General features: G+C 30.7%; 1 protein-coding gene across 1 annotated transcript in view; it reads left to right on the forward strand.

Moving 5' to 3' along the window:
* Positions 1-928: 928 nt before the first annotated feature.
* Positions 929-14200, forward strand: part of LOC132736895 (tenascin-like) — a gene marked incomplete at its 3' end in the record, with an annotated part of 90554 nt that continues 77282 nt past the window's right edge. The window contains exons 1-4 of the mRNA XM_060724109.1: positions 929-1001; positions 9190-9352; positions 10121-10258; positions 12429-12581. Of these exons, the coding sequence (XP_060580092.1) occupies positions 978-1001; positions 9190-9352; positions 10121-10258; positions 12429-12581 (478 nt within the window). The remainder of the gene's footprint in view (positions 1002-9189; positions 9353-10120; positions 10259-12428; positions 12582-14200) is intronic.

Genomic DNA, 14200 nt, shown 5'->3' on the forward strand with positions numbered 1-14200 from the left:
ACGAAAATATGCATATTTCACTTTAATATCTTAGAAAATTTATCTTTTAAAAAAAAAAAAAAAAAAAAAAAAAAAAAAAAAAATTATATCTAATTTGACTACAATCATATGCTTGAGCAATCACATAAAATTGGGTCACTCCCTTTATAAATACAAAACACGTAGTAAAATTGTGTTTTACGTCTCTCTAAATGTATATGTTTTGAAAATGTAGAAATGAGTTTAACTTTTGTTAACCTTTTTTTTCAAAGATATTTTATTCTGTCCAAAGCTATGATTAACCACTTAAATAGATAGATAATAAGAAATTAAATAATAAACATTCAGTGGATACAAATAAAAATATTTGTAAACACGTACTATTGAACAGTACATACGAAATATAATTTTATTGTATCATAGTTTGGGGACCTTTCTGTTGAAAATGTGTCAGAGTTAAATCGTATAAATCATATACATGCACAGTGCGTTAACTGGAGTGCAGGTATTAGTTACCTGCACTCCAGAGCATGCCCATTGATTTGCTCTTTTTTGCTGGGGTTTACTTATTGTGACAGAAGAGAAAGGGAAAGCGACAAAAATATCATATTCAGATGCTCGTACATTGGTTACTTTTTCCCGGGGTTTCATATTGTGACAACATGGAACGCGTTTTTATATTTGACTATGACATAAAAGAGAAAGAACACCAAAACACTCGGCAATCTGAATTATACTAGGGGGCTACGCCCCCTCGTACAAATCAGATAGCCTCGTGTTTCGGTGCTCTTTCTATTACATGGAAGCTGGAAAACAAGTTAAATAGTATAATGATTATACACGCTTCGTATGGGTATAGGTATGTTTTTATTAAATGTACATAGCAATGTAAAGAACGAATAATGTTTAGGTATATTTTTACTTCCTTGTGTAGTTTAGTAAGGTTTATAAATGAATGTTTATAGATATCTATCTTATACATTAATCTGTAAGATAGCATGATGAAAGGATATATGCTTTTCGTGAGTAATAATTATAATATTATTTAAAAGAAATATCTGATATAAGGAAAAGTGTAGAATCTAATTAATAAGTATGCAAAATATCACTTTGTTTGCTTTATTGTTTGCTTCTTTCTTTGTTGTTGTTGTTTTGTTCATTGGGAGGGGTAATTGTCTATTAACTAAACATATGTACATTAATTGGATATATTTGTTTGCATTTACCATATCTGTTGCATGGTGATGTAGCATTTTATGGCTGGATTATTTAGTGTCAGTGTGACATTAGAATTGATAGCACAACATAAATGGATTGATCATCGTTTAGATAAAATATGCTTCGTATATCGAGCAATATATTGTATATAAAAACATGTCTGAGTGCATGACCCTTATGCCGGTCATATTGGCATCGGTCATAAATGTGACATTGGACTGATATAATGCCTTTTTGTTATCCAAAACAATACTGTAAGATAATATTTCATATTTGCTTGCTGTTTTGTAAGAACATTTTTGTTCAATTGCAGTAAGAATTATGATGGGAAGAGATAAGAAACATCTTCTTTTTCATCCTTTATAGTATATTGAATAAACTAAAGTGATCCGCACGCGCAGAGAAAGTCCCTTTCATCATTATCGGAAGATTCACATTACTCAAAGTTGTTGCCGTCACACGTATGATTCATTCTTGTTTTGCCTAAAAGAACGAATAAATATAGGCCTATAAAATTGTTACATGTATTTCCAGATCTGACGTCTCCAAATTTGGAAATTACTTTTAAATAGATCTAATGAATCTGATTCTTCAATGTAATTTGTCATAATGTAGCACAAATCTTATGTGAAAAAGGCTTCAAGAAACCAGCTATATATCAGCTTAGTCATGAACACCAAATGTTAATCGTACGATGTTATTGCTGATTTTTCTCTCTTATACCTGCTAGCCTATAAGTCTATCGGAATATTACATTATACTGATGCCCCCCTCCCTCCTTTTTTGTCTATTTGTTTTCTTCAAAATTTGTTATGAGGGCCACGTACTGAACGTAACCTTTGAGTCACTTTTGTTGCCACGATTCTCCGCATATTATAAGCATTAAACGATTCGGCTGAGAAGGTTAATGTATTTTTAACAAATTATAAACTTAAATATATATAATGTATATATATCGTACATCATTTGAAATTCAAAGTAAAATTAAATTAAGCATTTTCTTTACGGACCACGAAGCGTCATTTTATATTTTCTGTATATTCATTAAATACTGATACATTTATTTTCCGAGTCGCCGAATTGAGCATAATTATTAAGTTTGACAACTTTTTAGAATATTTTACTATGATTATTTAAACAGGCAAAATAAATTCAGTATGATAAACAAAAGTATGTTATACAGCAAAAAGCAACATTTTATGCATAAATACATGGGTTGAAAACGTAAAAGCAGATTATATAGACATAACTTGAATAAAACAATTCTTCAGTTTTCGGTTCAAAGGGTCTGGTGTAAATTTATAATGTTACATAAAACTATCTTTAGAGTTAATAATGTACTTAGTATGAGTAATAAAGTCTACTTAGGAGTTATTTTTTTATCTCCTTTGAAGTAGTTTTTTTATAGAATATTATAAATTTGCACCAGGAAGCTTCCGTACTTAATTAAGCATTTTATATCATTTGAAATATCATTTATAATTCGCATAAAGGAAACAAAAACATTATCGCAGATCGGTGGCCACAGGATTCAAGTGCATGTGCTGATAGAGGTATTATTTATAAAAATGTGCTTTGTGTACTTTGCTGTAAATTTCGCTTTTTTTCCGTATTACTTTCATATCTTTAAATAAATATTGTTTGGTATAACTTTGATTTTATTTATTTCGTAATCTCTAGTGTACATGCAGCAGTTTTGAATTTGTACAATATGTATCCGTTCCTTTGTCAAAATATATTCAAAATATTTTAAAATGGTTCTTTATTACTTTCATTGCGTCATATTGAGTAATTCCATTTTAAAAAGTTTAACATTTCTATGCATTCATCTTGCATTCGATAAAATTGTTCAAGATTCTATTGTTTTTCCAATATTGCTCGACATTTTCGACTCGAAAAATGTCTTTTCCATATATTGACATGAACATTAATTTCCGGTCATATATCTTATGGTTGAACGGCATATTTATGTTCCTCGACAATTACTCATTATGCACATAGACAAATACATAAATATTCATTCAGATAGAAATAGAACCAAGGATGGCTCACATGATGAAAATGATATAGTCTATCAGAGAAGTCAAATAAAATGAACGAATGCTTATGATCCAAAATGCATATCCCTAGAAGTACTGTGAGTTATGCTTATATACATGTATTTGCACTGTGATTAATTAATTATCTAGTGAAAATCGGGAAAACAAATACATCGAATTTGAAAATTTTGATTTACTTTGAAACTTTATCCATGAATAGAAAATATAAAAGTTGACTTGCGTTATGTAATTTTTCAAGGGTTCATCAATGAATTTTTTAACGACTTTAATTCAGTCGTATGAAGCGTCTGCTATTGAATCTACTAAATAAACACACGTAATAGGCATTGTATTAATATGGTCTGTGCATTTTAAATCATAACTGACAAGATAGTATAAATTTTTTATTACAATTTGTAAAACAGTTTGTATAACATCCTACTTAAATTATTAATTTTAATTTAATTTTAACATTCATTTATCGTATTAAATAAAAGTTTATAACTTTTACACCTTAACTTTTTTATTATTTTTGCCATTTATGCTGGTATTAAAGGGCTTGGACGTTAACTAGCAACTACCTCTATCGTCTATGGACAGACTCGATTAAACCGAGCCTGCATAAAAATTTCAATGTTGCCTTTTTGGTTTTTTAGGAATATTTCTCTGTTTTTATACAGATTTTGCCTTGTAGTTATAAACCGCAATGATACAAAGAGCCGACAAACTAAATGCTGTTTAGGGCATTTTTTGTTTGTAAATTTTCTTTTTTTCCTTTTCTTACATAAATTTGGTATATTCATATGTTAAACAACTACTTTTATAATTATTAAGTGTTATTCCTCAATGCAGAAAACGTGTGCCATCTACGCTATTCATAGGCTTGCACTCATCTGCAATTGTTAAATATTTTCATCTGTAACAGTATTTTAGTTGCATTAACAGATGTTAGATATTTCCTTACGCAAGTGGTTTTGGTTCTTTATCTTTATTATTTCATTTTTATGAAAGAAAATTTCGTACTTGATGACATTTTAAAAAATAACAATCTTTCCATCCAATGGCTTAATATGAAAGGACGATAATGTGTGTCATTTTAAATACTGGATGATAAGAAAGATTTATTCTATCAAAGAAGTCAAATAAAAGGAAGTAAGGATTATGGTCCAAAATGCATATCCATAGAAGAACCCTGAGTTGTGCTTATTGTATTTGCACTGTGATTAATGATTTTAATAACGATTATCAAAGCAAATCGGGAAACAAAAGCACAAACACAAACGAACTTAAAACTAATGATTTACTTTGAATTACTTTCAAACTTTATCCGTGAATAGAAAAGTTGACTGTTTAATAAGGTAATGTAATTTGTAATTTTTCAAGGATTCATCAATTAATTTAATGAGCCGTATGAAGCGTCTGGTAATATAATATTTTTCATATCTACAAAATAAACAAACTTAATAGACATAGCATTAACAAATTATGTGCATTTTAAATAATAGCTGACTTAAGCACCTGTTGGGTTATAAAGTACCATGACAATATAGATTTACTTTTAACATACATTTATCTGTATTAAATAAAAGTTATCTGTATTAAAAAAATCTATAACTTTTACACCTTAACTTTTTTTTCTTTTTTCATTTCATGCTGGTACTAAAGGGCTTGGACAGTAACTAGCACTTACCTCTTCCGTCTATGGACAGACTCGATTAAACCTGCATAAAAAATTCAATTTTGCATTTTTGGGTGCCTTTTAGGGACTTTTCTGTTCTTATAAAGATCCTGCCTTGTAGCCGATGAAAAAATTTACTACAAGTTAACAACCGCTTTTAAGAGTTATTATAACATCCAATCCTAAAGAGAACATTTGTATAATTAATGTTTATCTCCTGGGAAAAATTCACTTCGTTTGTAGTTGTGGATATGCTAATGTTTTTGTTTACTTCATATGGCTAAGCTCTGAGTTGACTTCATTTCAAATTTAAACTTTAACAGTTTGTTACTATTGAAGCAAACATGTACAGTATATGTATATAGAATACTGTTCCCAGTTTTAGCAGTACATACATGTCATGTGAATCAATGGGTATCGTTTTATTGTCATATTTAAGGTTTTTCCTTTATGTACGTCACAAAACTATTTTACCGGTTATTTCGTGCACTTGTAAATTTATTTGTATACGTTGTTTTAATACTGTAAATATTATCTTTATTGTTGAGCAGGTTTACCTTACTTTTAAACCTTAACCATGACCTGTTTATAAGCTGGCGACTTTACACAATACTTTAAGGAAGAAAGGGAGTTTGTGCTAAATACCAATTTCATGGTTGGGGTTTTGCCCTTCTTGTAGTTTTCATAGCAAAGCTTTTGAGATACCCTGTGTTTTGTTTCCAATACATCATTTAAGTTTTTTTAAATTATAAAATGTAAATGTTTGGCAACCTTAGTATTGGTCCCAAATGAATTGCGCAATGCAAATAACTCAGCATATATTGTGAGTTGATTTATTATAAGCACATTTTCAAATGTTGATAAACAATAGAAACAGTATCAATTAGATATTATTATAAAATATTGTTTGAATTTAGAAAAAAAATATCTTTAAGTTCTCAGTGATAAAGTCTAAACATTTATACGATAAATAAAAACATAATATTCTAGAACAATTTTATAATTTGCCACATAAAGAGATGTGCTATCGGATCATGTATAAAATTAAACTAGTCAACAACACCCATATATAATTGTTTTTTGGTACTAAATATCATTGTAATTATGTATTGTACACATTTCATTACAGACTAAATTCACTTTAAATTTACATCGCAAAGATTAACCTTAATTCAATCAAACGAGAAAGCTTTGATTAGCATTATTATGGAAATAATAATATGCATAAAGCTATTGGTATTAAACTTTACATGGTATGTTTATATGTAAAACGAAAAAAGCGAGTTTCATACATCTGTTTGCAATTTCATATGTCTTATTTTAAGTATATCCTTATTTCCATCGATGAGAAGACTTTCAATTTTTAATGAAATAATAACGTTGATAATTATGTTGACAGATGCGCTGACTTTTACTTCCTTATGAAATTTATTTAAGGTTTAATAAACAAATGTTTATAAATATCAAATAACTGCTGAATATCATTATGGATGGATATATTCTTTTGGAAAGTTATCATGAAATTTTTATCTACGAAAATAACTTATTTAAAATAAAATATCTTCAAAAAGTTATCACAGTGTTAGAAATGTATCACTTTATTAAAATTCAGAAATTCATTCTAAATCATCATATCGATACGTTTGACTTTATATTATTATTATTTTTATCATTCAACTCTTTGTTGTTTCCTGGTTGGTATTTTTTAGAAGTTTTAAATAGGTAACTTCAATAAAGCGTTTACCTGTTAGATATTATGCAGTTTATAGATAAATGCTGTATATAAACCCCAATAAGTAACAGTTCTTTAATCAAAATATGTCTTAAACATTTATAATTGTACTTGGACCAATTGTATTTATATATAAATCATAATCTGCGATGTTTGACATTAAATATCAATTAAGTTTTGATTTTCAGCTTAACGTCAGTAACATACAAGACTATTCTGACAGAAAATTTAACAAGCGTCACACAGTCAAAACATATAAGCATGCCATCATATGGAATCTGCGATAATAATCATAGAGCTGGCGGAGCCAACAAGAAATTCGGATTTTGAACTACAAGGAATTTTTACTGTTCTATTTTCAACTTAACATCGTCAATATACCAGTATATCCTGACTGACACACCAATAATAGCGGTCAAACAGTCAAATCTACATTAGGCAACTATTTTGGGTCCGGCAAGCCGAGTTTCTGGGATTTCACCAAAAATAACATTTTCTAGTTAGATGTTCGGCTTTACATCAGAAACGAGAGTATTTTTGAAGAAAACACTTATACAAGTAGAAACAAGTTCGAACCTCAAAGAATAACACCTAATTTTATCTTCTGCATTTAGCACGGGGTGCACATAAACCAGCCAGAAATTCGGAGATTAAAACTTAAAAGACAATTAGCCGTACTATTTTTAGGCTAAACAAGGTGTCGAGTGCCGTGTAGCGACAACTTGCCCAGTTCTGCCCTTCAGTTTTGTTTTATCTTTTTTTAATCCTTCGAAATATTTGGTTCCGGCACTTAAAGTGTTGAAAATTTGAGTACCACTCAAGCCGGTGCTAGATGGTGTGATCAATGTTGCATTTTTTCATAAATGTACAGACTCCATCAAATAGACAAATATAAAATCCCTAAAGATCGCAAAAAAAACCACGACAAAATTGAAAACTGTTGCAGGCTTGGTTTAATTGAGCCAATCTTTGACGGTACTGTCAAGTACAAACTACCGTCCACGCCCCCTAGCATTAGCCTGAGAAGAGTTCAACATTTAAACATAAAACTATTGATTGTTTTAATCTAGAAACATCCAGATGTGTTCATACGACTGTTAGCATTAAACCTTCAATTTGACACGGTCGTGGCGTTCCATGAAAAGCGGTGTATGGTCCCCAAGTAAAAGAATGTGTGTGCCCTAAACGTGAAAACAATCGGCGGAACGAAATAAAATGGAAACTTTAAAGGGGATCAGAATATGTCACAGACAGGACGTCAGCAAAAGACAAATTCAAAAAGCAGGCAACATATCCAAAATCAGTGATTCAGTATTCAAGAAGGAGTACTGAACCACCCAATCAATCAAACCGAGTCTATAATTTATTCTTCCGAGGGATCTTTTTAACAAAATTCCAGTGTGTTCCAAGTGGACACTTTAGTAGCAGAAGATACTCGGTCAAATTTTCAAGGCATGCTATCCAGCGGAATTTAGCTTTGAGCCCGTCGGAAATTTTAAGATTTGATCTAAAATGACTATTTCCAGTTCAATATTTGGCTTTATGCCGGCATTCGGAGTATTATTGACGGTCACAATTTTACTAACGGACGCAAGTTTTGACATCCCAGGCATGCCACAACTATGGGGCTCTGTTTTATTTAGCTAAATGCTCATATGAGCCAGAGGGAAATTGCGAGTTCAGCGCTTAAATGACCATTTACATATTGATTTTCGCGTATTCCCGACAAATACAGTTTTACCAGTGGCCAACGAACACACTTATACCAGCAGACACAAAAATCGACTTACCATTTCACAATGTTAGGTTCTATGGCACTAACAGGGCAGGTCAGATATGCCGTGTTTAAGTTTAAATATCCATCTTTATTCGATTAAACTAGACTTAAAGTCGGTAAAATACTAGTCTTCTACATATCCTTGTAAACATTGTCAAGCCCCTTAAGCTTTCCACCAAAGTTGAATTTGCGATTTGTCAGCTGGAAATAGCGAGATTTGAGCTGAAATGACTATTAATTTTACTGTTCAATTTCGGCGAGATGGCGGCAAACTACTAGAGTATTCCCATACTGTTATACTTACACCAGCAAACCAAACGGGCGGACACTCTTATTCACTTTAAATGACAATCGATTTTCGGATTCACGTCGGCAACCATGGTATTCCCGACGGACACACAATACAATTGACAATGAAAATAAATATTCAAGACGATTTTAATAAAAATCACATTTTTTTACCAACAGTTGCAATTGTAGGTCAAAACGATTTTAAACATCTACGCTAAGTTAAGAATAATATTGCGCAATTGATTGGATCTAAATATGTTCCCTTATAAGATTATTTGGAATGAAGCATTCTCTTTATTGCTATTATCAATCCTCTATTGTCATTTTGTTTTGTAATTTTGGAGGCACATAAACTTGTACAACTCAAGCCTTTTTTATTAGGAATGCACGGGTATCTCAAATAAGCAATCTAGAGCCCTCTTGTTTAAAGATACTTATTTTCATATATTTCATTTGTATTTTGTTTCTTCTTTAGATAATCTTCAATTGCCTTCCCCACTTATGTACAGCAGCAGCATATGGTGAAACTTGTGCTGATATCAGTGACTGTACTGATGGTAATTATCTAGAGTGTGATGCAGACAAGAAATGTTCATGCTCAACAGGATATACAGTAAATGGGAATGTTTGTAATGCTGGTATGTTAAAATACAATATACAATTCTTATCTGTAGAACATTTCTTCACAAAGCATAAGTAACTTAAGTTAAAATGAATGAAATTCATAATATTTTGCTGATGATCCCTTAGTTATTCTTTCTTTGACAGAGTAAAGTTTCCTGAAAGTCAGATAATAATATTGAAAGGAAATGAATATTTTATTTGTGGCATATATGAATGTTATCTCTATCGTTAATGGTTAAAGCCAACCTGCAAGCAGTTGTAATGCCTACAGACCTAAATGTCAATGTGTTTTTTTTTGATATACCAGCTCATAATGTCTGACTGAAGTGAATAATGAATTGATATCATACAACACCAAATGGCCTCCATAGCCAAGTGGTTAAGGCTGCTGCTGTTGAAGTCAGTTGAGCAAAGTTCAAGGCTTTTGTGATCTTATCCACAAAAAGCTTGTCTGACCAATATTTTGAAAAAAATGCTTTTAATTATGGATCTAATTTGATGATCTAAGGTTGGTCATCACTAGTAAACGACTGATATTAACTTGTGGATATAAAAACTCTTGAAGAAAACTGAAGCTACTGCTATTTGAATCACTTTTCAATTTGTGAGACTTTAATAATGGGGTGTTGTACATTCCAAGTAAATGACCTCTTTTGATTTTAGTCCAAATGAAATGGTCACAGTGCCCCTTTACTTTTGTGAGGGTGGAAGGTAACATGTATGATTCTTTAACTTAACTTACGCGGAACAAACATGTTTCACTAACATTTCTTGTTTTATAGATCTTGGAACAGGCTGTTCAAATGAAGTATCTTGTTATGATCAAAATGCTGAGTGTGTTGGAACCCCAGCAAAATGTTCATGCAAAAATACACATTATGATGACAATGGTGTTATAGATGGAGGAACGTGTCAGTTGAGTATGTATATTCCAACAAAATGTTACAGTTGTATAATGTTGACAACTAGTCATTAAGCAATCAGTTGAATGAATGAAGGATTTGAAAATTGTTTACACATTTCAGATATCACATCATCCTTATCAGATTATGTTTGACTCTTTACAACAGACAATAATTTTTATATACTATTGCATAATTTTTATATACTATTGCATAGTTATTGTAAGTTTAACTTCTTGATCATACAATTATGAGATACAGTGGAGTTATTTAGACTTGAATTGATTTATGTGGCTAATATAACAATGAGGTAGACATCAAGGCATCCTTTCAAGTAACTGCCATCCTTCCATACAGATCCATATATTACAATTACAAAGTCCAACTTACTTAAAAACCTGGCTGGAATGTTAATTAAATTAAAGATCCTGTAACATATTTTTTTTATGGTTTTATTTCATAAATATGATCCTCAAATAAAGATTTGTCAATATTGTAAGTTCAAATAAACATTATTAGTCCTCTACCGGTTTACCGGAGGGGACTTTAGGTTTACCCTCCGTCCGTCTGCCCGTTTGTCTGTCTGTCCGTCTGTATGTCTGTCTGTCCGTCTGTCTGTCTGTCCGTCCGTCCGTTTACAAAACTGGATCCTGCGATAACTTGAAAAGTAATGAAAATATTTTTATGAAACTTGATATATGGATAGATGGCAGTATGGAGATTATGCACGTCTTTTTCTTTTCTTCCTATGTTGAAAATTCTGGTTGCAATGGCAACAAATAGGCTGAAAATATGGCAAAATTTACACATAAACTGGATCCAGTGATAACGGAAAAAGTACTGGGAATATTTTTATGAAACTTGAAATATGAATAGATGGCAGTCTGGAGATTATGCACGTTTTTTTCTTTTTGTCCTATGTTGAAAATTATGGCTGCCATGGCAACACATAGACTGAAAATATGGCAAATTTTACACATAAACTGAATCCAGTGATAACTCAAAAAGTACTGGAAATATTTTTATGAAACTTGACATATGGGTAGATGGCAGTCTGGAGATTATGCATGTCTTATCTTTTCTTCCTATTTTGAAAAAAATATTGGTTGCCTTGGCAACAAATACGCTTAAAACATGGCAAATATAACAATATTTGTGATTAGTCAAAAAGAGCTGAAAATTTTTATGAATTCAAGAGTTATCTCCTCTTAAAGAATTTTGCTTTTAAAAATGTTATATTTTGGTAACAGGGATGTTTCAAATATTAACTTTAGAGTGTCCTTCAGTCCGTCTGTCTGTCTGTTCATAAAAACTGTTTCCTGTGATCACTTTTAAAGAACTTTTCCTACAAATTTACTCAAAATAGAGAAAAATTGAAACATTAGTGAATGGCCAATGGCCCTTCAGACTGTTGATGGGGTTCTAACCGGTAGGGGACTTATGGATTGCTTGCAATACTATGATAATTGCTTGTTTATAAAGATATTAGCCAATTAAACATTTCATGTAAATAAAGAGAGGTAATTAGAAATTTATTTTCTATAAATTCTAAGTCAAATTTTCCAATAAGAAATGAATGCATGTAATTTATTGATTAAATATAATGTGCACAAATATTTGCAGTACTCATTTTACATATTCTTCGATGTTTGAAAATTGTTTTATTTGAATAATTATATTCATATATAAATTTTTGCAAGTGTGGTATACACACAGTAACAATATCAATAAAAAAACATACAGGATCTTTAAGAAATGAGGCTTACCAAGTGCTTTTATAATCCAATCAGAAGTTGACCTTTGTTTGCTTATTAAATATTTAAGTTATTGTAAAGTATTATATAGATATCAATTTTTGGATGTGCTGTACAAATATATTACATTATAATGAATTATCTTATAGTTAGGTATACCTTTCAAAATATAGTTGTGATTTGTTTAGTTCAGGCCCTTTGTAAAGTTAAAAAAGTGTTGTTTTTAATCCCTTTGAGTTATCATGTTACCATGCTGATTTTCAACAAGTGTTTTCTTTTCTATTTTTATTGTTCAAAAAGTAGGATACCACAGAACCCACAATAGTTTAATAGTCCACTTTGTCTGTCTTTAAGTTATACTTAATTCCAATAAAATTTAGTGGCCAGTATTCATGCTTGTAATTCCTTGATATAACATTTTTTTTAAAAAACAGAGAAAAATTTAGGTGATGAATGTCCAGATCCAAATACTGTGCCAGATACATGTTCTATAGGGAATAGTGGGTGTTCACCTGATGGTTCCTCATCAACTAACCACAAATGTAAATGTGTATCACCATATATGGAGCAAACTGGAACCTGTGTAGGTAGGTATTTCTTAAACAATTATGCCTACAGATTCAACAATTTGCTATGAAACTATTAAATTTTTCAAACTTAATTCTTATTTTACTGTAAACTTGCAAAACATGAAATATATTTGAAATATATTTCTTAAACTCTATATCTTTTGGCATGTTTGAAAAAATATCTTGGGGAGTGAAGATTTAATGTTAAGATTGTTTTGCAGATACATTTATTTTGAAAAAGAACACTAAAATAAAAAGCCAACAACCAAACATTTTATTTCAAAATAATTTTGTAACTGTCATAAAGAGAAAGATATTTATAGGATGATGACAGTAACTACCAGACTATTACAATAAGGGAAGGGTAAAAGCATTATTCTTGTCCTAATGCAGATAATGCACTCTGACATTAATTAATGTTAGACTGAATATTTGGGACACTTGTTTTTACCCATAACAAATTGTAGCTCAAAAAATTTTGTGTGTGGCCTCATACCACATTAGAAACTGAAAGGATGTGATTTTATTGTTACTACAGTTTAACTTCACTGCAGAAGTTACGGAGATAGTCAACAATCATTTTGTACATAGTTAAGTGATAATAAATGTTTCTACATCTTAGTCTTAGCTAAAGGTATGAGCAATTTGTGATAATGAATGTTTCTACATCTTAGTCTTAGCTGAAGAAATGAGCAATTAGTGATAATTAATGTTTCTACATCTTAGTCTTAGCTGAAGATATGAGCAATTAGTGATTATAAATAATTCTACATCTTAGTCTTAGCTGAAGGTATGAGGAATTTGTGATAATTAATGTTTCTATATACATCATAGTCTTAGCTGAAGATATGAGCAATTAGTGATAATAAATGTTTCTATATACATCATAGTCTTAGCTGAAGATATGAGCAATTAGTGATAATAGATGTTTCTACATCATAGTCTAGCTGAAGATTTGAGCAATTAGTGATAATTAATGTTTCTACATCTTAGTCTTAGCTGAAGAAATGAGCAATTAGTGATAATTAATATTTCTACATCTTAGTCTTAGCTGAAGGTATGAGCAATTAGTGATAATTAATGTTTCTACATCTTAGTCTTAGCTGAAGGTAGTCTTAGCTGAAGGTATGAGCAATTTGTGATAATGAATGTTTCTACATCTTAGTCTTAGCTGAAGAAATGAGCAATTAGTGATAATTAATGTTTCTACATCTTAGTCTTAGCTGAAGGTATGAGCAATTAGTGATAATAAATAATTCTACATCTTAGTCTTAGCTGAAGGTATGAGCAATTAGTGATAATGAATGTTTCTACATCTTAGTCTTAGCTGAAGAAATGAGCAATAAGTGATAATTAATGTTTCTACATCATAGTCTTAGCTGAAGGTATGAGCAATTAGTGATAATTAATGTTTCTACATCTTAGTCTTAGCTGAAGGTAGTCTAAGCTGAAGGTATGAGCAATTTGTGATAATGAATGTTTCTACATCTTAGTCTTAGCTGAAGAAATGAGCAATTAGTGATAATGAATGTTTCTTCATCTTAGTCTTAGCTGAAGAAATGAGCAATTAGTGATAATTAATGTTTCTACATCTTAGTCTTAGCTGAAGGTATGAGCAATTTTTGATAATGAATGTT

This window comes from Ruditapes philippinarum, unplaced genomic scaffold, assembly GCF_026571515.1.
Source record: "Ruditapes philippinarum isolate M1 unplaced genomic scaffold, ASM2657151v2 ctg2017_1_1_1_1, whole genome shotgun sequence".
In the NCBI taxonomy this organism is placed as follows: domain Eukaryota; kingdom Metazoa; phylum Mollusca; class Bivalvia; order Venerida; family Veneridae; genus Ruditapes; species Ruditapes philippinarum.